The sequence below is a fragment of the Centruroides sculpturatus genome, unplaced genomic scaffold (assembly GCF_000671375.1).
Source record: "Centruroides sculpturatus isolate CEXI.00-Female unplaced genomic scaffold, Cexi_2.0 scaffold677, whole genome shotgun sequence".
Lineage (NCBI taxonomy): Eukaryota > Metazoa > Arthropoda > Arachnida > Scorpiones > Buthidae > Centruroides > Centruroides sculpturatus.
In genome coordinates this window covers 115,272-142,833 of record NW_019385011.1, presented here as the reverse complement: position 1 = coordinate 142,833, position 27,562 = coordinate 115,272, and the positions used below count along the sequence as shown (strand labels likewise).

At 29.1% G+C, this 27,562-nt stretch overlaps 2 protein-coding genes and 1 pseudogene across 2 annotated transcripts; 2 read left to right on the top strand and 1 right to left on the bottom strand.

Annotated features, from left to right (window-relative positions):
* Positions 1-215: 215 nt before the first annotated feature.
* LOC111633374 lies at positions 216-2,128 on the top strand (annotated as a pseudogene).
* Positions 2,129-3,680: 1,552 nt separating this feature from the next.
* LOC111633381 (dynein light chain Tctex-type 1-like) lies at positions 3,681-13,114 on the top strand. Its single transcript, XM_023377937.1, has 5 exons — positions 3,681-3,886; positions 9,307-9,348; positions 9,421-9,544; positions 12,794-12,871; positions 12,942-13,114. The coding sequence occupies exons 1-5, from the start codon at positions 3,860-3,862 to the stop codon at positions 13,010-13,012; spliced, it is 342 nt and encodes a 113-aa protein (XP_023233705.1). The 5' UTR covers positions 3,681-3,859; the 3' UTR covers positions 13,013-13,114.
* Positions 13,115-13,213: 99 nt separating this feature from the next.
* Positions 13,214-25,786, bottom strand: LOC111633373 (coiled-coil domain-containing protein 174-like). The gene is made up of 12 exons (XM_023377928.1): positions 25,776-25,786; positions 25,418-25,476; positions 24,800-25,019; positions 23,427-23,528; positions 17,600-17,760; positions 16,982-17,201; positions 15,614-15,715; positions 15,410-15,528; positions 14,332-14,426; positions 14,130-14,256; positions 13,932-14,060; positions 13,214-13,850 (listed from the first exon to the last, which is right to left on the bottom strand). The coding sequence occupies exons 1-12, from the start codon at positions 25,784-25,786 to the stop codon at positions 13,567-13,569; spliced, it is 1,629 nt and encodes a 542-aa protein (XP_023233696.1). The 3' UTR covers positions 13,214-13,566.
* Between the last annotated feature and the right edge of the window lie 1,776 nt (positions 25,787-27,562).

Here is a 27,562-nt window from a genome sequence, read left to right as displayed (position 1 = left end):
CAGCAATTCTATAAAATATTTATTTATCAGTACTAAAATAAACGAAAATAAGTAGTCAAGAACAAAGAGAAGTCGTCTTCCTCTTCATAAATTTAGATAACCACCGTTAACGAAATAGCGCGAGTTTGGTTTCCTTAGTGTTATATCGTGTATTTTAAATATAATTATGGTTATACAGTTTTTAATTATTAAAAAAAATTAATAATAATGATTTTTTACAAAACAATAACTTATTGTTAACTAAATACAATACTTATAAAGAACAAAGAATGAATAAATCAGAAATTCAAGCTCAACTTTCTCAGGTTTTAGATGGTCTCCTGAAAACAGCATCAACATCAAATAAAGAAGAAGTTAAAGAAGTGTTACAAGGATTTGAAAAGTTATTTCTAGATTTCATAAAGGGTAATTTTGAAATTGAATGGGAAAAAGTCCAGTTACCATCTAACGATGTAATTCTTGATTATTCGACTCTGGAGGAACCAGCATCAGAAAGCATCCGCGAAATGTTAAACAAAGTGGTAGTCGTAAAACTTAACGGTGGTTTAGGAACAAGTATGGGATGTACTGGACCAAAAGCATTGCTTACTGTTCAGGATAATTTAAATTTTATCGATTTAACACTTCAACATATTCGTCACTTTAATGAGTTGTATCGTGCCGATGTACCTTTGCTTTTGATGAATTCGTTTTATACAGATCGAGAAACGAAAAATCAACTACGTGAATACTCTACACTGAAAACGAACATATACTGCTTCTCACAAAATAAATATCCACGGATAAGTGCAGATAATTTTATGCCTCTTGTTACATCAATAAATGATTCAGATACTAACGTATGGTATCCACCAGGTCATGGAGATTTTTACGAAGCCTTTAACAAAACTTTTCTTAAGCGTTTTATTAAAGAGGGTTACGAATACTGTTTTATTTCTAATATTGATAATGTAGGAGCTACAATTGATTTGAAAATATTGAACTTCTTGTTGCATCCTCAGAATAAGTTGAACTGTGAATTTCTAATGGAAGTAACAAATAAAACAGAAGCAGATGTTAAAGGAGGCACTCTTATTGAATATGAAAGAAACCTGAGATTATTAGAATTTACACAAGTACCAAAAGATCACGTAGAAGAATTTAAAAATATTGAAAAATTTAAATTATTCAATACAAATAACTTATGGATAAATTTAAAGAGTTTGTTGTTTTTAGTTAATAATAATAAACTTGATATGGAAATAATAGTCAATCACAAGCTCTTAGATGATGGTAAGAAGATTATTCAATTAGAAAGAGCAGCTGGTGCAGCAATAGCATGTTTTAGAAGAGCTCGCGGAATAAATGTGCCTCGAAGTCGTTTTCTGCCTGTCAAAACTACATCTGATTTTCTATTATTAAGGAGTAATTTATATTATATAAATGATGGTTTAATGTTACCTAATCCCAAGCGTATTCTTCCTACGATGCCTGTTATTAAAATTTACGATAGTCCCCTTACTAAAGTGGAAAAAATGCTTAAAAACTTTGCTGCTATTCCTGACATGTTAGATTTAGAAAGCTTAACTATATCCGGTGATGTCACATTTGGTAGACACGTTTCATTGAAAGGAAATGTTATAATCATTGCTGATCGTAACAAAAGAATCGATATTCCTGATGGTACTATTTTAATGAACAAAAGTTTTAATGAAAATCAGCAAATTACCGAGATAAAATCAAATCCCGAAACGTAGTTCTCTTTTAAATGTGCTGAAATATCTAATATTTTTGTAAACAAATTTTAAAATTATAAACCTTTAAAACGATAATACAGTTCTTATAAATAAAAATAAATATTGTTAGGAGCTGTGGGGCTCGGGATATAAATTCAGAATACAGTTTACCGAAACTGAGACTTTTTAGATACACTAACAACAAAAATGTTATATAACTCCTTAAAAGAAAAAACACCCCCAACTTTTTTCGAATTGTTCTTTTTCCTCCGAATCGTTCTTCTTTTTTTGAATCATTCTTTTTCTTTTCTTTTTTAAACATTCTTTTTTTGTTTCGCCACTTTCTGCACCATGGCGCTAGTCTCACCCGGAGCCGACGCGACAATACTGTATTTATAATTTCTGCGTTAAGGATTTTCTTATTTCATTTGTAATGATATAGATTACGTAATTATAATCTAATGTATTCATAAATTATCATGTGCATTGCAAAAAATTCGCGTTTTTACCAAGAAGAGTAAATCTTTCAGAGATTAATTTTAAAAATTTACTCTCATAAATTACCTAAAATNTAAAAAAAACCTTCTTAAAACATGCTTTTTTATAAGAAAAATGTCTACTTCCTTCTCTGCAAATATTTTTCATCGAGTATTTAAGTCTTTTCTTTAAAATATATCGTATAAATCATATAAAATATTCAAATTAAAACTTGATTGGATCAATAATTTTACGTCGTGCGTAGCACATTAATACGATACACAATTGTTATGATAGGACAGAGTAGACCTATTGTATGATATACCGTAGGTCTACTCTGTCCTATACAGTCAAACCTCACTTTTCGAACAATTCGGTTTACGAACAGAATTTCGAACTTATAATTGCAACAAGTTCTTTTATAATCGCAACTCTTGTTGCAATTATAAAAGAGCGGCCACAGATAAAAGAAAGACAGATGGTGAACTCACTATACTTAATTAAAGAAAGTCGACGGCTCAAATAATTTTTTAAAGAAAAGAAAGTAAAAGATAGAAATAATTTTTTTGTATGAATACGCGAAGCGAATTTATAAACCATAGAAGAATGTAAGTTTTAAGATCGACCACCTATGCTTGGGGAATCGAATTAAACATCGATTTTGATTTCTCCCGCGATCTACGCTGATATCTCATTACCCTTAGTAGCGAGTGATCAACCTCTTAGAAAGCGAGAACGAGGAAAAGCCACCAATCGGAATGGGTGATTGAGGATAGAAATTAATAAAAACCCGGGAATTCAAGGACGTGACGGCTTCTTCTTCCAAAGTTCCAAGTGTCGGACCAATTGTTGTGTGTCTCTGCCCATCTTCGTCTCCGTCTCCTGTCCTCGGATCGACATCTTCCCATCATCGGAAATCGACTGCATCGTTCGGGAGTTGTCGAGAGAACTGTCATTCGCGAATCAGGGCACTCCTTCATTTGGGACTGACTATCGTGGGAAGGAGAGGAAAACCCAGAAGCGCTGCGACTTAAAACTTCCAAGACTGGGGAAATCCTGTAAGCTTCTTTCGTGTCAAATAAATAGTTTATTGTAACCGTAGAGACTGTCTTGGTACCGATCGCACTCACATGAGACCCTCTCGACTCCTCGTCAGTTCTGACTATCGCGTTCCCTTCGGAGACCTTACAATTGCAACACAATACCTTCCATTTTTTCTTCCATTTGTCCAGGTCCACAATGGAAGTGGCCGAGTAATAAGAGAACGGTCCCGACGTTTAGTAGCTAGACGGCTGGATGGCCGAGCGGTTAAGATAGCTGCCTACCATTCTGGAGATCGAAATCACATCCCGACGAGTGAAAAAACCCCAGGAATTTTTGGCGATGATCCGTCCAGATATTTATATTATAATGAATATTACGATAAATTAATTTTAACGAAAATAAATATTAATAATTATTACTCGAAAAAGAACCGTTGGGCGTGTTTGTGATAGTAAACAAGTAATCTGGCAGTTACTACATAAGATTTCAATAGCAGTGATTAACTGTTTTTTTACATCGGAAATTATTTATCTTGTTTCTCTTAGACCATTTCGATTAAAATAAATTTATATAACGGATAAAACTCGAAATTCGTTTATCGTTTACACTTACAATTAATAAATATGGACGAAGCACAGTCTGTGGATGAGGTGGGTGTGAACATTTTCTATTTGTGTATAGACAAAACGAGTAATCACACCTTAATGTGTTATAAACATCCATAAAATACTTGAATCATTGGCAGAGTTTAAGCTTTTAGACTATATATGTATATAGATGCATAAATTACCTAATAGTAACTTCTATGATTTTTGATGTGTTTGTTTAAATAACATACACATTTAAAGGTCCTAAACATGGAAGTTGCAAGATGACATATTGGGGCTGTAAGGCAGAGGCTGCATAATTTCCTATCCAAAACAATGCAGCAATTGCCTTACAGTCTCAATACATCACCTTGCAAATTCCATGTTTTTGTACCTTTAAAAATGTTTCTCAAAAGTTGCCAATTCCAGTCTGACAGCAAAATCCACATAGATATAATTGAATGGTTCATTTGGCAGTCTTCCTCTTTTTATATGGAGGATAAACGCAAACTTATATTGTGTTGAGACGTGCATCCGAATGTAGCGGGTGGTTTTTCTCAGCAGCTAATGAAAGTTTGTCATTAAATTGTGTATACTGTAATCTGCTATGGAGACGCCGTGTTTTATATAGTTTGGTCTACATTTTGTTTGAACGACCCTTGTAGATACATCAAGCAGTTATTTTAAATAGAAATTATAGTAAAAATTTTATGCGTTTGAAATTAATGTTAAAAAGTATAAAAGTCTCTGTAATTTATTGTCTCATACCTTGGAATTGGATAAGATAACCTGAGGTAAACTGTGGTGGCATCGACCTATGTTATGAGGACTCTTGGCTCGTTTTTTAGTATTTCTTCTGAACTTATGAAGTACAGTCATACCCTGACTTACGCGAACCCGGAGTTACGCGATTTTCAAATCTCGTCGGTTCGTCTTTTGTTTGAGTGCCACGCAACTCTTGATTATTCACTCCCCCCACACTATTGTCCAGCTTACATGTTCGGACGTGTCGCGCGGAATTGACGCATAGCTACAATTTATTTTGTGAAATTTATTTTTGTTTGCTATATCTACGGAGACTTGAGAGACTCTATGTATGTGGTGATTTCTTGTAACCATGAACGAACCAAATGGCGAGATAAGATTAACGAGAACATTTATTAGCTTACATACATCCTACTTGGATTTTACACAGGCATTTGCAATCGTGAACAATTGACGAAAAAAGTAGACTATACATTTATCAGATAATAAACAAAGACTCATTTTGTAAACAATTTACCTTTTGTATATACAACTGACAAGATTACCTTTCAAATTATAAACAGACTCGATCCCAAGCGGTCTTTTAATCGTCGGACATACAAAAGAAATGAACAGATGGCGCCTAACTTAAGCGCGGTTTACAATAACGAATAAAATTAATCTTAACACTCTACTATGTCATCCAAACGAAGTAGAACTGATTCTTCTGCATCAAACAAGAAAAGAAAAAGTTTATCTTTGGAATGTAAAGTTAACATTATTAAAGACTTCGATACGAAAATGAAAATTTGTGAATTGGCAAAGAAGTTTGATCTACCGGAATCGTCGGTCAGAACAATTATAAAAGGTAAAGAAAAAATTCTCGAAGCTGTGAAAAATGCTCAATCTTTAAATTCAAGCACCATTCCTAAACATCACGGTATTATCGCTGAGATGGAAACAATGTTAAAATTATGGCGTAATAATCAAGTAAATGTGAAAAATTGTAAAATAATATAGGCCTAATTTGTTATACATATGTATTATCTAAGATTTTATTAAACATTTTTTTCTAAATTATTGTTTTCTTTAGTCTCCGGTCCCAATTAAAAATAATTTGTATGTATTTATATGCAAAATTATACCCCGACTTATGCGAATTCGACTTATGCGGTTATCGCTTGGTCCCACCTATCGCGTAAGTCCGGGGTATGACTGTATTGTACTATAGTTTATATTCTGGTTTTATATTTTTATCAATATATAATAGTTATGGATTTTTTAAATAAATATTTTAAAATACAAATAAAATATCTTAATGATTTAGGGCTTATGATTTTTGTTTTGTTAGACCAGTGATTCTCAACCTTTTTTTTGTCACAGTACACTTTTAATAATTTAAAAATTTGGCGGCACACACCATTACTTTGGTAAGTACCGCAGTACAGCCGGTGACGTCATAACAGTGATTTTTAAATGAAGTTGGTTATTTAGGTCACATTTTACTAAATGTCTTAGTAACTACTGGCAGTTACCAGACTATGACATGCAATGCAATCTAATAAAATGAAACTATGTGGGTGGTTTCTTTTTCAACCTCTGATGGTCCATAAAGCTAAGACAAGTGTAAATAACAAAATGAATTTATTACCAAAAGTTAGGTATAAACATGGTTACTTTTCAACATAATCACCGTGAAGATTGAAGCATTTGTCATATCTGTGGACTAGCTTTGCAATTCCTTCATAGAATGATGCTGCCAGGGACTTGAGATGGCCTTAACGTTGTTTTGAAGATCATCATTAGTCTCGAACCTCTGCCATTCTAGTAACGTTTTTCAGTTTGGGAAAGACGTGGAAGTCACTCGTTGCTAAATTGGGGCTGTAGGCTGGGTGCTTAAAAAGTTCCAAGCTGGGTGGAAGTCTTCACACCTTTAATGTGTGAAAATTTCTACCTCTTTCCTGAACTGAAAAAGTGGCTAGGAGGGCAGAGGTTCGAGACTAATGACGATCTTCAAAAATATGTTAAGGCCATCTCGCGTCACTGGTAGCAACATTCTTTGAAGAAGGGTTGCAAAGCTTGTCCACAGTTATGACAAATGCCTCAATCTTCATGGTGATTATGTCAAAAAATAATCATGTTTGTACCTAATTTTTGGTAATAAATTCATTTTATTATTTACACTTGTCTTTGCTTTATGACCATTAGAGGTTGAAAAAAAAACAACCTACATATTTACTAGTGTTGCAACGAATAGTATATTCAGCCTCAGGCCGAATATTCGGCCAAACTATTCGGCTCGATTAATGCACGTACGAAAATTGGTGCGCAAACTGCATTATGGCAAGGATCCTACTATCTATTGGCCCGCTGTCACTACGCTTTGCCAATAGCATTAATTCTTGGCAGTTGTAGCGGACAGACAAGAGTGTCATGGAAGTATGTGATAAATGATGATATCAAATGTGGATAACAATGAAATGACCTACACGTGTAAAAAATAACGGAAAAAGAACAGAGAAGAACTGTGAAGTGAAAATAAATATGAAATTGAATTGATAACATAATCGAACAAGTCGAGGCAGCTTATTGGCGCGAAATTCGCGGCTGTCAATGCCAAACAATTGTTGTCATAGACTTCAGAAAGCTAAATACTTGTAATGAAAGTCACTTAGCGTGCATGGGCAAAAGCCTGGGGCCGTTTGGGCTACCGAGCTGTCTCAAATCTGTGAAATCATAACTGTGACTTATACTGATGTCCTATCCGTCTCTTTTCTCCATTATCACCAGGCTGAGTCACGTAATTGTAAAAGGGGAACTCTACGACGGAAAAGTGGCGAATCGAAAGTATCATGAGTGTGTATTATGATGTATGCATAGGCATACGTGGACTAGAGCAATAGAGGAAAGAGAAAGGGAAGAGCAAAGACGAGCACTTAAAAAGAAGGATAGGCAGGGTCAGACCCTCAGATGTGCAAGGATTCTCCAACGATAGGCATGTACGTGTGCTGATCTTTGTAATTATAAATTGTGAATACATGTGACTAATATTATTTTCTTTTTTATTTTGTGCATGCTACAAGTTATAAATAAATATAAGCAAACACTAACCCAACAACATTAAATCTAAATACCAAAATGATTAATTTACTGTGTTTTTGTTATTTATTACTCCTGGTTTTAGGTATTTGGCCGAATAGTGAAACAGGCCGAATACCGAATAGTAACCGAATATTCGTTACATCACTCGTATTTACTAAATATATTTATATCACACAGAATAAAAGTTGGTATTGTCAGGTATCTGAAAAAAATTGTTAAAAAAACAAGCTGCTATTATTTTTTATTCTTATAGAAATTGCTTGCAATCTTTGCAGTGCCAATAACCTTCAGCAGAGATAGAATCTTGCCTTTCTATTGATAAATGCATTGTAAATTGTAATTAAAATCTTAATAATTGTTAATTCTTGATGATAAAAAGTTTTATTTTCCTCAAAAAAAGGGACTTTAAAAAGTAAGCAATTAAATCTTCCTTCCTTTCTAATAAACATTCTTAATAAAATTTCAATAAAGCTTATTTTTTAAAACATTCTCAATTGAATAGTATTGGAAATTAAGCATTAAGCATAAAATAAATGTTTTGGCTTGGATTGTAATATAACAGATTGGATTATAATATAATGTCACATTATATTATAACACAATTTGTACTTTATCTGTTTTCATGTTTACTTGAAACTGTGGTAGCCAACTCTAAGAGGACACAACTCATTTAATCTCTAATAGTAATTAAAACCACTTGAAATATTATTGGGAGCTAAATGTGTTCTGATCCCTTAGAGTTGGGTTTCATGCTTGGAACTGATAACAATTTTAAAAAAATCCAAAATAGGCCTATGCATTTCTTCAGAAATACAAAATGGATTTAAATAAAGGATAAAGAAAAAGTAACTATGTATTCATTTCATTGAATTATGGAATTAAACTATTGTTATAGGCAAGTCTGTCATGGACTAAAAGTTTTTAAAGAATTCAAACTAGACCAATTATGTTTATCAGAATTTTTTATACTTTTCTGTTAAAGGGACATCAGCTGATATGTACAGCAATGGGTAAGATTCAAGCTCTGAATGAGGAGTTTCATACCCCTAGAATTGTTGTCCCTTTGCAATATATTTGCATCCAAAGGTGTATATAACGTTTATCAGTATACTACCTATTCTACTTGTATGCTTTGGTGTGAATGATAGAAAGCATCTCAGTGTCTTGTCCCCACTCCCATAAAACTATATAATATCAAGTACTCCATGAACAGTTAAGTGGGCTACTCAGAGTTGGCTTAGCTAAATAGTTAAATGCAATACTCTTAGTAGACATTGGTATTGCATATTGGATTAAAGTTATAACTGGTATCCCGTTAACAGAAAAGAACTAAATCTTTAAAATAATATTTAGTTTTTAAAATGAAATACTTAATGACAATGTATAAAAATATTTGTATTGATATTAGATCAATTTTATCTCAAAGAAAGATATAAACAATAAAATCTAAATTATAATTATTTGAATATTGTTTTGATATTATTTATAATTTGTTTTCATTGATTCTTTAAATTATAAATTTTTCATCTTATTTTTATTATAGATTTTTGTCTCAAATATTATGCTATTATTATTATTATAGATTTTATAAGATGTTTAATATTTATTGAAGTATGATTGTTTAATTTCTTCTTCAGACAACATTTGTTATAGATGATGTCAGTACTATTATTAAAGAAGTAAGTAATTTATTTTAAAATAATCATTTTAACATGCAATAATTATTCAATCAAACATTTCATAAACAATAGGCTGTTGAGGGTATTATAGCTGGAAATGCTTATCAGCATAGTAAGGTCAATCAGTGGACCAACAGTATTGTGGAACAGATCTTAGGACAACTAACAAAACTTAATAAACCCTTCAAGTATATAGGTATGAAGTTAATAATCAATTTTAATAGTTATAATCATTATTACTAATATTTGAAATGCACTATTTTAATTTTTAGAAATTTAGTGAATTAATAATAGAACTATTAAAAATTGAATTGCAATACTATAAAATTTGATTTATGATTAGTTAATAAAAACAATTAGAATATTTGTAGATAAGATTTAAATAAATCAAGAGTAGATCTATAGAATAGTGGTTCTTAGTTGTATAACCAATAAATAGTTTAAATTAGAATTCATCATAAATTACAAAAATGTACAACATTTAAGAAATTAAACCAAGTATATTTGTCATAATTCTATTTATTATTGTAATATTTTTCATACCAATTATATAATTTATGAATTAATCCTGATGTGAAAATAATTAAATGAGAATGCCATGCCAAGTACTGTACATGAAATGATCCAAACAACTACTGAGCCAATAAAAACTAAATTTTTCACTTAAACATAATTATTTATCTTAATATCAATATTATTGAAAGAATGAATATATTAAATATTTGACATGCTTTTTCACCATATTATATTTCATTTTGTTATTGTACTGAATGAACTTTACTGATTAACTCTCAATATATTGTTAATACTTCTGCTGAGACCAAGAAAATTCTTATATAGTTTTCCAGTTCTATTAAAATAGTTCATGCTTATCTTAAAAAGGAAGTCCTTATTTTTTCTTATATTATCAGGCAATTGCTGTTGAACAAAATGCCTTATATTAGTGATCTTCAAACTTTCATCTTATGTCAAACTATTTTCCCTAAATTTGATTTTTGTGAAACGTCATAGCAATGTTAATATTACAGTTACATTTACTGATACATTAAAATTAATTTACAGTAAAACCAGCAAGGAGTAGAACCTGAAATGAAAACTCTTGAAAATTGCAGTGATTTCTGCATTACTGTCAAATTTTCCATACAAAGTATCCTCTCTAAAGTGAAACCTGTGAAACATCAACATAAAGCTGTGTGTTATACTTTTATTAATTTGTATTAGTTACTAGGCAAGTACTGCTGAGCATTGCCTAGGAACTCATGGAGAGGTCCTCATTATAAAATACTGTTTTTCTCACAAGATGGCAGAAATTATGCAAAATTTGGTCCAAATCAGTCAAGGATTTGGCAATTGTTGGGAGATGAAATCAGGGAAAGGAGATTTAAGGTAGCATATTTTTTGGAGGATTGTAGAGATTAACTATGCAAAATTTGTCTGGATTGTTCAAAATGTTTGGTTGTTTGGGTAGGTAGATGAAATCAGAGGAGTGAGGATCTACCTGTTAATTATGAGTTTAAGACAAAATCTAAGGCACTCAAAAATATTGATCTTGAATTCAAGTAAGCAAATCACCCAAGAGGAGCATTCATAAGTTACATTTTCAGTGAGAAAACACAGAAATTTTGCTTAGATCATATGCCTGATGGAATAGTGTCCAGTGCAATTTCATCTATAACAAATTTTACTGTATAATTTTTTCATCTTTGAACAGCAATAACATAAAACAGTCGATATTTTAAGACCCTTTCTCTGCCTTTTTGGCAATTGTAATACATAATTAATATTTATTTACTCAAAAGACCAATTGTAATTCAAACTTTCCTTATTTCAATTCTCTAGTTCTCTTCAGAATGTTTCTTTGATTTCTTTAATGATTAAATTAAATTAGTGTAAAAAGAAAATGAAGATGTTTCAAGTTTATAGATTTACAATACATACTATATTGAGTTCTGTATACAGTGGTGCTTTGTAGTTCAAATTAAATTTGTTCTGGGAGACAGTTCAAACACTGAATTGTTCAAGTTTGAATCAATTTTTCTGATTAGAAATAACGGAAAGTGAATGAATCCATTCCCACACCCTAAATAATACCCATTTTGATAAATTATGTGTATTTGCTGTTTAAGTTTAAGGCAAAAAAAATAATAATAAATTAAAACATGAAACAAATAAAATATGTAAATATTGTATAATAAAATAAAAATTGCATTTATCGAATGCATACTGTTAATATCAATATCTTAAACATGGTTGCCAGATTCATCCCATGTATACTGCTTCCATACTTTTCAATAAGTTTTTCTCCACCTCAATTGTCAATGCTACAATCTTCCTCTTAGGCTTTGTTGCTTGTACACACTTCTTGATGCTATGATTAATATGTAGGGGTTTTATATATATATATAACAAAATACACCAAGAATAAAGCAGAAAAACTGAAAATACACAAGCCTAACATGAGATGCATTTACACCAAGAATGGATTGATTTAGGTGTACAACAGATGTTTATGTAGCAAGTGCAGTTTTTTCACTGCATTTGCAATTCAAATGTAGAAGCATCATTCAAACTCCAGATGGAATTTCTCTTGAATTTAGTGTTAAAAGTATGAGATACCACTGTATATTTAAAGTTTTGAACTTTTATTTGCTTTTTAAGCAGCTTTCATTACTATGAAGCATATTCATAATAGAATAAAAGAAAGAATGCTCATGGGTTAGGCTTAAACATTGCAATTTATCATTTTTTAATGAAAATAAAAAAAGACTGATGTTTTAGCATCTCTAGAAAGAGAGAGAGGGAATGTGTAGAATATTGTAAATAAATTTAGGAGCATTAACAAAAATGATATTCCAAGACAACAGTTTTTTCACCAAACTTGAGGACTTATCTTCAATTGGAACAGAATAATTTTTTATCTAGAAAGATCTAATATTTTATTTAGAGTATCTTCAGAAATTTTATTACAATATTTTTTGCAATAACATCATAGATAAATTGACATATGATATAATATTTCCAATCATCCTGTCATATTGACTTTTCCCTATTTCAATGATTAATTTATAATTTACATCAAATTAATTTCCTGAAATGTATTAGTATTTTAAACATAAATTGATAAAAATGTAATACTCTTTCGTTGTATTCATTTTTCTCTTGCTTAAAAGTAGTTAAAACTTTGAAAAATTTAAGTTATATCAATTATAATTATATAAAATGCATGTTTGCAAAGCATGTTTTATCCTATATAAATATTCTAAATACAAAAGTGTTTATTTAGTTGTAGAAATATTATAGAAAAACTATGCATTTGTAGAAAATATGCCTCAAGAAGTTACAAATGAGGCAAAATTAAATTAATGTAATAAATTTCGGCATTAAGTAAAAAGAAAAATTGTATACTGTAGTTATTAAAAACTTACAATATTATTATATATTATAGTGACCTGTATAGTTATGCAGAAGAATGGTGCAGGATTACATACAGCTAGTTCTTGTTACTGGGATGATTCCACAGATGGTATCATAAATTTGTCAAAATTTAATAATAATTTAAAAAAATTATTTTAAAAAATTCTGTTTTGTTACAGGAAGCTGCACGGTCAGATGGGAAAACAAAACTGTATACTGCATTGTTTCAGTTTTTGGTCTAGCCATATGAATTGCCATCACTTTGCCTGCCATTAAACAATAAAATTTATTTATAAAACTCTCCCTTATGATTCTCTATTACAAGTAATAAAGATCAAAATTAAAAATCTGAAAAATGTTTTTATACCATTTTTTTAAATGTATTAATTTCTAGTAAAAGTTCATAAAAAATTTTCTTTAAAATATTACATAAAATACATTTACAGTTACTTCAGCAGTTTTACTTTATAAATTAATAATTTTATAAATCAATAATAGTTAATGTATAAAATGATATATAAATATGGCTGTGATGTTTAAAGACAGATATTTTAGTTTTTTATACTAGTTAAATACTTTTTTAATGCTTTGTGAATAATATTAAAATGTTCTTTAAAAAGTATGCTTAAGCCTTTTATCTTCTATTTAACATGGACATAACTTTATATTCTGATGTATAATGCAATAAGAAATTATCTAAATTATGATGAAAACAAAGTACCTATAATGCTAAATTTAATTTTTATATGTCACTTTACAACAACAATACACAAAACAATATTGATGAGGAGAGTAGTTAGAAAATTATTCAGTTTGCTTTCTGTAATATGTCACTGTCTCGGCTATCATCCTTTCAATTTCGCTATCTGAAGTGGCTTGAGACAATGGAATGCTATCATTTTCATTTACTTTATTGTCTTCCTCTATTTCTTCTGCATCTTCCTTTACTTCTTCAGTAAATTCAGGAGAATCGGATTTTTCCTGATCAGATTTTTCATCGTTGTCTGTATTTTTGTGATAGGAAGTTGGTGGAGCGAATTCCTTAATTCTGTCAGTTCTTCGTTCTTCAATCCATGATTCTTGTGTATCTGTATTATTGTTATATGTATATTAAAATTCTATTCTTTATTAAATTACTATAAAATTCTTACAGACAAAATTATAATTACATTTATATTTTTGTTTTTGTGTGTTAAAAACCTTGCCTACATCCCAAGGCCGAACTTTTGGTGATGTTTCAGGTTTTTCTTCTTTCACTTCTTCTTGGACTGGAGGTTTCAGAGGATCAAATTCTTCATCTAAGCAAATAAATTTAATTATAAATGAATACTTGTTAAAAATAAAACTTTTTTTATTTATATACATACCACTCATAGATTCATTAGACTCTTCCACTTCAATATTTTTTCTTTTTTTAACTTTATCCAATCTGGCTTTTAAAATAGCCTTTCTCTTCTCTTTCAATCTTTCTCTAGCTGATCGTTGCTTTACTGTCTACTCCAGAAAATTAAATTATTATATGATAATCCTTTTATCAAAGTTTTAAATACTAGAAGATGGAAAATTTACCTGTTCTCTTAACTGATTTAGATTTTCCAATTGGGCTTTTCTTTCTTCTTCTTCAGTTGAAAATGAATAGTAACCAACACCATGTGATCTGATTTCTAAAGAAAAATTTTTTATTTTTATTTTGTAATAATTTACTTTAAATTGATGAAAATGAAACTTAATATTGATAATTGTTGAATAACTTTTAAAATTTTGACATATTGTCAATTGAAATAAGTTTTTATTATTGTGTGTGTCAAGTTTATGAAATTTTTGTTATCAATTTTTTTTATAAGCACTATCATCATAATTTTTGATATATTCAAATAAATCTATTATTAGCATATCATAATGATTTACGTTTAAAAATGCCTATAAAGGTTTGATTATGTGGACTATTTCTTCTCAAATAGCTGAAGTTAAATGTAAGATATTATTAGTTATTAATTAGATCGGTGTTTTCCAAAGTGTTGTATGCAAATGGATTTATTCAAGATCATTTGCATCCAATGAGGGAGAAAAATACTAAAATTTTCCATTAATCTGGCACCCAGTAATCTAGTATTCTGAAAATTGAATTTGGACACATGGTGTACTTAAGACCCAAGTAGAATTTGAGGTAAAAATGGAGGAATGTAGTCGTTTACAATGCTACATGTTAGGAGGTCAACTATAGGATCATGAGTGATGATCAAGTTTTGTGAAATCACATGTATGGGAAAAATGATTGACGATGATTCAAAATAATTCATGCATGAACATGAATCATTTTGAATGCTGATTTAGAGCATTAATGTATTCATTAACGTTGGTATTAAGGTTGATTAAAAATCCTACATAGTCATAATGTATCATCTTCAGACTGATTAAAAGAGCATATGTAAACAATTGCCAAGAAAATAATAGAATTTTTGGTAGAAAATGCACAGCAATAATCAGATTACATATAGCTTATCAAATTATGTGAAAATACAAAAATGTACATGTATAATATCTGGTCTCCTAAGGGCGTTAAGGGGTTAATGAACTTCTTACTGTAATTTTAAAATTTACTTACATTGTAAGTAAATAACATCAAAATTTCATATGAAAAATATACCATTGTTTTGTACTGTTTGATAATGAACGGGTTCGGCAGGAGTTTCAACTTCAGGCAAGTCAGAAGAAATATTTTCAGAAGATTCCTGATTCACAACAGACTGATCTTCCTCAGGTACACTAAAAATTTGAAAGATATTTATCCATAAAAAGTTTAATTAACATAAAAATATAAATAATAATTTATTTTTTAAAATGTCATTACATTTTGTTAGTTTTCTTTAACTGTTTATCCATTTCTAAAAGATCAGGCAGATCTTTTCTTAAACATCTTCTAGATCTTCCTAATGAATCTGTATAGTCAACCCTAAAAATATCAACAATAATTTGAATTACAAATTTTGATATATTATTGGTTTTGGAATAACTTTAAAATAATAATTAAAATGTTAACTAAACATATTTAACAGCTTGAATTTTTTTATTAGCTTGAAAAATTGCTTGTATTCATATTTATGTATAAATATATAAATGAGTATTAATGATTAGTACTATTTCAACTTAATTTTTGTTTTAAACTGAAAAAATTATTACTACTAAATCTGCATGCTTGTTTGTGTTAGAAGGATTGATGATTAAATGAAACCAAGATGCAGCACTTTTTAAATTAGAAAATTCTAGATTTCTTTTTCACTCATAAATCATTGAAAATGGATGTTAAGTTTTTACTTAGCATAAAGTATTAAAAACTTTCAAAGTTGCTAACAAATGATCTGCAGATTGACTAATTTCATATACTAATGAATATATAAGGACTTAAATAGTTTTCAGACAAAAAGTTCAGCAGTCTTCATAATGATGTCATCAAAAAGCTTCATTTCTATTTTATTTTATCTATTGATAAAACATTTTAGGAGCATTTCAACTTCCATCTTCAGTTCATTGCCATTTATGTTAGTTATTACAGTAGAACCCCTCTAATCCGTCACTTTTGGGACTGGGGGTATGGTCGGAATGCAAAACGGTAGGATTATCAGAAAAAAGTAAAATAAACAATCTTCCCCCTTGTCCAATCTTTGTAACACTGCTAATTTTCAATTAATGAAAGAGTAACGTGTTTACATTTCACTCCTGACATGTTGAAAACACACACAAAACTGTACACATACACACAATGTAAAACATGTACTGTAATGAACACAGAAGAATGTGATGGATGGTGAGTCACCGATGAGTCGGGACAAGTTTCTTGACTCTGACCACGGTCGGATTAACCGGAGCAACGGACTAGCTGAGGGCAGACTAGAGGAGTTCTACTGTATTATATATTTAAATTACTTACTTAAATTTAGATAAATTCCTTATATATACTTTCTTTTCATAAAAATTATGCTACTTAATATTTACATTTTGATAATGAATATCAGTATATTATTGAACGTAAGTTTACAAACAAAATTATATTTTATATCTCACTATTATGCATGATGAAGAGTTTGCAAGTATACAATCTTTTATATATATATTTTAACAGGATCCTGTTTAATTATTTTCTAATATATCATCAATTAAATATTGGATTTCTCAAGAAAGACATTAATTCAACCATTTTTCCACTTATTACAAAACTTACCATTCTTCATCAGGATTAGGAGCTTCAGAATCATCTTTATCCAAAGAATGAGATGATGTGTCATCAAAGTCAATATCTTCTTTCTTCTCTTCATTGACATTAGTATTTGGTTTAGGTGATGATATACTTTTTTTCTCAACTTCTTTAGGTTTTCCTAATTTTTTCTGATCAAGTACTTTTCTTTGAAAGTCTACTAAATATAATTCTTTTACTTCATCATCTGTGAATAAAAAAATATTTTTTATATTCTTAAAACAGAGTTAGAAATATCTTTATAATACATTAATGATTTTTATATCCAAGCTTAAAGTACTTTAATTAACCATATATAAAAGTCTAGAAGTTATATAAATATTTAAATGCAAACATTTATGGCATACATATAACATTCTTCAGCATATTCTTTAAATTTCATGCATTCTACTCAATGTTACACTTCATTCTGCTTGAAATCTAGATTAAAATTTTCTATGTTCTATTCCACTCTGATGTATGTTGGCTTGAGAATGGAATAATGTATGCTGAATACATTTTCATTTAAATATTTATGTAACTTGCTGGCTAATATATATAGTTTATTAAATTATTTTAAGCTTAAATAGCTTTACTAAATCATACTTGGTACATTTCCATCTGTTAAACTTTCATAAATTTTAGCTTTCTTCTCCAGAACAGTTCTATAAAAAAATAAAAATAAATAATAAGAAAAATATGCTAGAATATTATTTTTAAAAATTAAATTGAATTTATTAATTTCTTTAAGGGTTAGAACCCCTAGAATGGGGAAAATACATTAGTTAAAATTATTATAAAACAAAAATAACATAGTATAACAAGTATCTTTTACAACATAATTTCATACAATATCATTTTTATAAGAAACACAACTGAAATTATAATTAAATTCAATTGTAATTTGAGAAATTTTTGTACAATAAAAAAGCATATTTTGTAATAAATAGCCACCATCACTCACAGAACCGACATATATCTGACTTGTGAGCCAAACACAGATATCCCTGTTTTTCCATACAAAAAACAAGAACTTGCTTAAACAGAATTGAATGAAAAGTTTTCCAAATTAAAACTAATATTTTGGTTGTAGATTATAGGAGGATCACAAGAGAATAAAATGAGTACCAAGGATGATGCAATGCTGCACTTATTTTAGAACATTCTGTATAAATAATCTTGAAAATTATAAACATCTTAGAAAGCATAGTTACATTTTCTGGATCAGATTCCAACAAAGTAAGGAAAATGGAATTGAGTTGAAATTTTCTAAAGTTGAGAATACCAATTATTATTATTTTTTTACACTGAGCTCTTTTAACTTTACATATGCTGCATATTCCAATGAAAGTGAGTTTTTCAAAATCTTGTTGATGAAACTAAATATATTAAAACAAACTTTTGAACTAAATATTCAAGATATGAGGATAAAAGTTAACTGCACAATAAGAAACTGAATGGTCTAGGTCAGGGGTGGCAAACCTATGGCACACATGCCCAAAGTGGCATACAAGAAGAAATCATCTGCACAAAACATCATATGATTTTGTTTTATCATCTTTCTTTTTCAATCACCTTTTTCATATTTATTCTAATTTAAGCATATTCATTTAATTTCTTTAAATATTGTTATTTGTAATCTAAAACTTTGGCATGCATAAACATCTTTAAAAGTATGACATGAGGGTTAAAAAAAAGTTCACCATCACTGGTGTGGGCTAAATAGTGTTTTAAAATACAACATATGTAATTTTGATAAATTATTAATTTGAAAAATGGTTTAATTTGAATACCATAAAAAGCAGTCTACCAATGAATTAGATTTAATAGAACTATGAATTTTGAATACTTCTTTTATTCTTGGCATAAATTTCTTAATATACTTAAAATGTTTGCCAAAAGTTAAAGAAATTTATTATTTGGGTATTGTTGTTAACTTTTTCTACATGATTATTGTCAATAAAAACAAGGACCATTACCAAATACAGTGGGTGATCGGTTAACGAACATAATCCGTTCCAAGACTTTGTTCGCTATCCGAATTGTTCGTTAACCGATTATCGATTTACCACAGGTTTTAATGGGAATTTAATTAATTCGTTCTGGAGACCCCTAAAAATAAAAAAATATATACTTTCTTACTATGTTTATTTATATGTAATAATAATAATACATACGTACACAGTTTTTTTCTCAACTTCTTTAGGTTTTCCTAATTTTTTCTGATCAAGTACTTTTCTTTGAAAGTCTACTAAATATAATTCTTTTACTTCATCATCTATTGTAGAAATCTCCAAGCCTCAACCTGGTTTGGATGCCATTCTAAGACCGTTGTTCTGACATCCTCCCACTTCTTCAAAGGATCTTTAATAACAGATATCGACATTAATCCACTTTTTCAGAAGAAAACATATCTCGCTGAGTTTCTTGGTGTTCTTCATTCAAGAATTCTTCGCGGTCTTCAGTCGTCAGATAACTTTCGGATTCCATTATGAGCTCTTCGATGTTCTTTATTTCTCAGATATGATTTTTGTTACTCCTTTAGCTGCTTGAGTCTTCTTGATTATACAGTATTTTTCTCAAATTAGATTGAACTGCCGCATACTGTAGACCTGTTCAAGCCACACTGCCCAGCAACATCAGAAATCTTCTGCCCACTCTTTAATCTTTAGTATTATACTCTCACCTTTCAAAAATAAAAACCGATGCAAAACTTAACGAGTGCCTACCTGACAGTCTCGCGAATACATAAAAGAATTGTTTTGTCAGAAAAATAAAAGGCTGGAATTACAAGGGAGAGTTTCAAAGTTCAGAGGAATACTATCCAATCGGTATATACCGGCTTGAACGTCAATGTCGACGTCTCCCACACTCCGAAAAGTTTTGAATTGTTGCCCGAAGACAAGGAAAGTCCAATCGGTATTCATTATTTTACGCTTCTTCTTACGTTTTTTTACTTACTTCTTCTTACTTACGTATTTTACGTTTGTTCTGTGGGCTGTTCGTTATCCAATCATGTGTTCGTTGTCCGAACATAAAAATCTTTTGCGAAAGTGTTCGTTATCTGATTTGTTTGTTATCCGATCTGTTCGTTAACCGATCACCCACTGTATAAGAATCTTTGATTTTTTTTGGTTAATTTGAAATCTATTTTTCTTCAAGCATTTACATAACTTGTTTAACTTCCTTTGCATATTAATTAATAGGAAAATAAACTATTCTTACACACCAGAGGAAAATATACTTTCACACCAGTGTGTGAAAGTATATTTTCCTCTGGTGTGAAAGTATATTAATTAATAGAATTTTTAGCTACATCATCATCATCATTAGCACATTTCAATAAGTGTATATCAGTATTGTATAGAAAAACCCTATCTGATTCTATGTCTTTAAATATTAATGGTAAGTCGTTTGTTTAAAGAGCAAAAAGAGATACACGATTAATATCTCCATGAGGTAAGTCTCTTTCTAATGAAAAAAAATCCTGTATGACCACTTAATGTGTGAATCAGGGCATGCAGACCTGAGAACAAAGATTCAATCAATAAATATCATTTTTAAGAATAATTACTATTAAAAATAAATTTTGCGATGTGCAAAAATTTGGAATATGTAATATGGAAGATTCTACTTCAGACAATACTTTCAATTAGAACACTAATGTAAAAGAGTATTTAAAAGTACTTATTAAAGTTATAAGTAAAAATAACTTTTAACCCTTTTGAATTACTATTTTTAAGCACATTTGTATTAGTGCTTTTACTGAAATTAGATCAGAATTATATAAATATTTCTCAAAGATGAACAGGCATAGTTCAAAAATACTTGGAAATTAAAATATGGAATTATATGTTGTTTGTATTCCAAAAAGATTTGGTTTATAATATGAATAATTTCAAATTTTAATAAATAAGATTTTGAGATTATACTACAACTTTTAAATATAGCTAAAATGTTTCATAGCTGATCACAAAATTATAAAAATTGGTCATCTTGATATAGTTACTATCCATTGTCCAATTCGACAGTTTAAACAACACTTCCTTGGATGAGTTATAATTAAAGGAAGATGTATCATTTGCAAAGGAAATGAAATCAGAGATAAAATTTTATGAACTTCCTTGTTGACGTTCACAATCTCAAGCTTAATTAACTTTTTACAAGTATTAATATAAATACAAATATTATTTTATATCAAAATAACAGCCCTGGATTCTCACAAATTGTTTCAAGGAAAACTTGTAGTTTCTCTCTTTTTTTCAAATGTCTGAAATTGTTTTCTTACTCAGAGACATTTCTTTATGAACTTCAGCTTGAGATTTTCCATCTTCAATCTGATGAATTATATCTATTTTTTGTTTTATGATCCATGGCTTTGCTTTACAAAACAAAAAGTAAATGTAATGTGAAAATCTAAAAAATGAATTTTATTTTTTCAGCATAATCATATTATTTTTGTATTTATTTTTTGCAAATAAAGTAAATAGAACAAATTAAACACTACATTCCATGCATACAATCTTCCAGCAATTAATATGTATTTGAATTAAATACAAAATGGAATGTTTTTGGCCCCTTTTAGGGGCCTGCATCAAAGAGTTGACTTCAAAAAGAAAGCAATTTTAAAAAATGTTCTAAAACATTCTCTAATGTTCCATAAAGTTTGACACTTGATACAGGCTCCTAAAAGAGGTTATAAACATTCTTTTTTGTATTTAATTCAAATACATATTATTTGCTGGATGACTGTATGCATGGTATGTAATATTTAATTTATCTACATTCCAGATGATACAGACTTTTATGTAAATAGAACAAGGGATATGATGAAATAAATAAAATGGCAACTAAAAAGTCCACAATAATGGAAGGACAGTGGTCTGCAGATCCTGAAAAATAATCCATAATAGTGGAAGTTGGAAGTCCTTCAAAAAGAATTATGTTATAGCAAATGAGTTTTCTTATACATTTAGCCAGACTGATATCAGCCATCTGTAATAATGCAAGGTATTATATCAAGTGTTTACTATATATTTATTACTAAAAGTTAGTTATATTCAGTGATAACAAAGAAATTGAAGAGGTACAATTTAGGTGACCAGTACACATTAGGCAACTCTTCCCTATTTGTAAAATAATTTATTTTATTCTTTAAGATAATTTGATTCTCTTGTCAATGCACTTTCACAGTTTATGTTTAAATAAATACATTTTTTGTTGATATATAGTAACATAACAATTACAAATTTATTTGTTACAATGTTGAACATTAGAAATTTTCATACATGGATATGTAAGATAATTTGAATAATGCATGTCTTCAGGAATTTTGTACCCAAAGGCATGCAGTGTTTCCAACTTTTCAAAACTTTGTATGAATTTACATTTTTTTCTTAGTTTAAACAAAGGTGGACTATTAAATTAAATATTAAAACCAATTAATTATTATAGTATTTAAAAATTAATGAAATGCTGACTTAATTAGTGGCTGTGACTTACAGGGAAGTACATTAAAGAGAGAATTTTTGCAATGTAGAACTACATTAAAATTCCAGGAGATTCATTACTTAAATGTATAAACAATATCAAATTGCACATACTTATATTACTTAAGGCAATTTTCAACTTTTGTCAAGTAGAAATACCTACTTAGTAACATAAGATGAGTAAAATTTATAATACAAAGTTATATGTACTGTATGAAAACAATTTTTAGAGTGAAAAGTTATTTGATTTTGATTTTTCATTTCTAGAGTTAGATATGAACTTTACATATAGTTTTTTAAACCTTGCCTAAATGTATCCAGTGCATTAATTTTATTTTTACACACAATTTTTTATTGCTATTTTACATTATAAGGTCATTTATTTTAAAATCATAACATATAAATCATGATCATACAATATCTTTTTTACTTTAACATTGCAATCATTAGTATTTCTTTACTGAAAGTTGAACATAATTTTTAAAATTTAAAATTACATGGTTAATTAAGATTTTTACATTTTTATATGAAAAGTATTCTAATTGTTAATGTGAAGAATTATAAAATGTAGTACAGAGGAGATTGTCTCAAAGTTATGGTACTAGATTGCCAAAAGGGTCTATCAAAATACTTCAGTATAATACCAATTATCATACTTAAATTTTAAAATATTTTGCAATTTTAAAACATTTAATTAGTCAAAATTACAAANTGACATGTTGAAAACACACACAAAACTGTACACATACACACAATGTAAAACATGTACTGTAATGAACACAGAAGAATGTGATGGATGGTGAGTCACCGATGAGTCGGGACAAGTTTCTTGACTCTGACCACGGTCGGATTAACCGGAGCAACGGACTAGCCGAGGGCGGACTAGAGGAGTTCTACTGTAGAAACTTGTTCCAGAAAAAATTTATTTTTTAAAATGTCATTACATTTTGTTAGTTTTCTTTAACTGTTTATCCATTTCTAAAAGATCAGGCAGATCTTTTCTTAAACATCTTCTAGATCTTCCTAATGAATCTGTATAGTCAACCCTAAAAATATCAACAATAATTTGAATTACAAATTTTGATATATTATTGGTTTTGGAATAACTTTAAAATAATAATTAAAATGTTAACTAAACATATTTAACAGCTTGAATTTTTTTATTAGCTTGAAAAATTGCTTGTATTCATATTTATGTATAAATATATAAATGAGTATTAAATTAATGATTAGTACTATTTCAACTTAATTTTTGTTTTAAACTGAAAAAATTATTACTACTAAATCTGCATGCTTGTTTGTGTTAGAAGGATTGATGATTAAATGAAACCAAGATGCAGCACTTTTTAAATTAGAAAATTCTAGATTTCTTTTTCACTCATAAATCATTGAAAATGGATGTTAAGTTTTTACTTAGCATAAAGTATTAAAAACTTTCAAAGTTGCTAACAAATGATCTGCAGATTGACTAATTTCATATACTAATGAATATATAAGGACTTAAATAGTTTTCAGACAAAAAGTTCAGCAGTCTTCATAATGATGTCATCAAAAAGCTTCATTTCTATTTTATTTTATCTATTGATAAAACATTTTAGGAGCATTTCAACTTCCATCTTCAGTTCATTGCCATTTATGTTAGTTATTACAGTAGAACCCCTCTAATCCGTCACTTTTGGGACTGGGGGTATGGTCGGAATGCAAAACGGTAGGATTATCAGAAAAAAGTAAAATAAACAATCTTCCCCCTTGTCCAATCTTTGTAACACTGCTAATTTTCAATTAATGAAAGAGTAACGTGTTTACATTTCACTCCTGACATGTTGAAAACACACACAAAACTGTACACATACACACAATGTAAAACATGTACTGTAATGAACACAGAAGAATGTGATGGATGGTGAGTCACCGATGAGTCGGGACAAGTTTCTTGACTCTGACCACGGTCGGATTAACCGGAGCAACGGACTAGCTGAGGGCAGACTAGAGGAGTTCTACTGTATTATATATTTAAATTACTTACTTAAATTTAGATAAATTCCTTATATATACTTTCTTTTCATAAAAATTATGCTACTTAATATTTACATTTTGATAATGAATATCAGTATATTATTGAACGTAAGTTTACAAACAAAATTATATTTTATATCTCACTATTATGCATGATGAAGAGTTTGCAAGTATACAATCTTTTATATATATATTTTAACAGGATCCTGTTTAATTATTTTCTAATATATCATCAATTAAATATTGGATTTCTCAAGAAAGACATTAATTCAACCATTTTTCCACTTATTACAAAACTTACCATTCTTCATCAGGATTAGGAGCTTCAGAATCATCTTTATCCAAAGAATGAGATGATGTGTCATCAAAGTCAATATCTTCTTTCTTCTCTTCATTGACATTAGTATTTGGTTTAGGTGATGATATACTTTTTTTCTCAACTTCTTTAGGTTTTCCTAATTTTTTCTGATCAAGTACTTTTCTTTGAAAGTCTACTAAATATAATTCTTTTACTTCATCATCTGTGAATAAAAAAATATTTTTTATATTCTTAAAACAGAGTTAGAAATATCTTTATAATACATTAATGATTTTTATATCCAAGCTTAAAGTACTTTAATTAACCATATATAAAAGTCTAGAAGTTATATAAATATTTAAATGCAAACATTTATGGCATACATATAACATTCTTCAGCATATTCTTTAAATTTCATGCATTCTACTCAATGTTACACTTCATTCTGCTTGAAATCTAGATTAAAATTTTCTATGTTCTATTCCACTCTGATGTATGTTGGCTTGAGAATGGAATAATGTATGCTGAATACATTTTCATTTAAATATTTATGTAACTTGCTGGCTAATATATATAGTTTATTAAATTATTTTAAGCTTAAATAGCTTTACTAAATCATACTTGGTACATTTCCATCTGTTAAACTTTCATAAATTTTAGCTTTCTTCTCCAGAACAGTTCTATAAAAAAATAAAAATAAATAATAAGAAAAATATGCTAAAATATTATTTTTAAAAATTAAATTGAATTTATTAATTTCTTTAAGGGTTAGAACCCCTAGAATGGGGAAAATACATTAGTTAAAATTATTATAAAACAAAAATAACATAGTATAACAAGTATCTTTTACAACATAATTTCATACAATATCATTTTTATAAGAAACACAACTGAAATTATAATTAAATTCAATTGTAATTTGAGAAATTTTTGTACAATAAAAAAGCATATTTTGTAATAAATAGCCACCATCACTCACAGAACCGACATATATCTGACTTGTGAGCCAAACACAGATATCCCTGTTTTTCCATACAAAAAACAAGAACTTGCTTAAACAGAATTGAATGAAAAGTTTTCCAAATTAAAACTAATATTTTGGTTGTAGATTATAGGAGGATCACAAGAGAATAAAATGAGTACCAAGGATGATGCAATGCTGCACTTATTTTAGAACATTCTGTATAAATAATCTTGAAAATTATAAACATCTTAGAAAGCATAGTTACATTTTCTGGATCAGATTCCAACAAAGTAAGGAAAATGGAATTGAGTTGAAATTTTCTAAAGTTGAGAATACCAATTATTATTATTTTTTTACACTGAGCTCTTTTAACTTTACATATGCTGCATATTCCAATGAAAGTGAGTTTTTCAAAATCTTGTTGATGAAACTAAATATATTAAAACAAACTTTTGAACTAAATATTCAAGATATGAGGATAAAAGTTAACTGCACAATAAGAAACTGAATGGTCTAGGTCAGGGGTGGCAAACCTATGGCACACATGCCCAAAGTGGCATACAAGAAGAAATCATCTGCACAAAACATCATATGATTTTGTTTTATCATCTTTCTTTTTCAATCACCTTTTTCATATTTATTCTAATTTAAGCATATTCATTTAATTTCTTTAAATATTGTTATTTGTAATCTAAAACTTTGGCATGCATAAACATCTTTAAAAGTATGACATGAGGGTTAAAAAAAAGTTCACCATCACTGGTGTGGGCTAAATAGTGTTTTAAAATACAACATATGTAATTTTGATAAATTATTAATTTGAAAAATGGTTTAATTTGAATACCATAAAAAGCAGTCTACCAATGAATTAGATTTAATAGAACTATGAATTTTGAATACTTCTTTTATTCTTGGCATAAATTTCTTAATATACTTAAAATGTTTGCCAAAAGTTAAAGAAATTTATTATTTGGGTATTGTTGTTAACTTTTTCTACATGATTATTGTCAATAAAAACAAGGACCATTACCAAATACAGTGGGTGATCGGTTAACGAACATAATCCGTTCCAAGACTTTGTTCGCTATCCGAATTGTTCGTTAACCGATTATCGATTTACCACAGGTTTTAATGGGAATTTAATTAATTCGTTCTGGAGACCCCTAAAAATAAAAAAATATATACTTTCTTACTATGTTTATTTATATGTAATAATAATAATACATACGTACACAGTCTTGCATTTTTATTAGTCATGTTTTTTTCCATTTGAAAGGGTTAAAGAATCTGTCTAATGTCGATTGCTTTTCTTGCTTTGTCAGGATTTTTTGTAAGTAATTAATAGCATTGCAATTGTAGAAATCTCCAAGCCTCAACCTGGTTTGGATGCCATTCTAAGACCGTTGTTCTGACATCCTCCCACTTCTTCAAAGGATCTTTAATAACAGATATCGACATTAATCCACTTTTTCAGAAGAAAACATATCTCGCTGAGTTTCTTGGTGTTCTTCATTCAAGAATTCTTCGCGGTCTTCAGTCGTCAGATAACTTTCGGATTCCATTATGAGCTCTTCGATGTTCTTTATTTCTCAGATATGATTTTTGTTACTCCTTTAGCTGCTTGAGTCTTCTTGATTATACAGTATTTTTCTCAAATTAGATTGAACTGCCGCATACTGTAGACCTGTTCAAGCCACACTGCCCAGCAACATTAGAAATCTTCTGCCCACTCTTTAATCTTTAGTATTATACTCTCACCTTTCGAAAATAAAAACCGACGCAAAACTTAACGAGTGCCTACC

Bases quoted from the DNA above. Each gene is read 5' to 3' on its own strand.
- LOC111633381 (XM_023377937.1), top strand. From the start codon at position 3,860: ATGGACGAAGCACAGTCTGTGGATGAG. The intron at 9,545-12,793 runs GTATGAAGTTAA...TATATATTATAG, and splicing joins TAAACCCTTCAAGTATATAG to TGACCTGTATAGTTATGCAG. The intron at 12,872-12,941 runs GTATCATAAATT...GTTTTGTTACAG, and splicing joins CTGGGATGATTCCACAGATG to GAAGCTGCACGGTCAGATGG.
- LOC111633373 (XM_023377928.1), bottom strand. The intron at 17,761-23,426 runs GTAATGACATTT...TATTTTCCCCAT, and splicing joins TTAAAGAAAACTAACAAAAT to TCTAGGGGTTCTAACCCTTA. The intron at 15,529-15,613 runs GTAATGACATTT...TCAAATTTTTAG, and splicing joins TTAAAGAAAACTAACAAAAT to TGTACCTGAGGAAGATCAGT.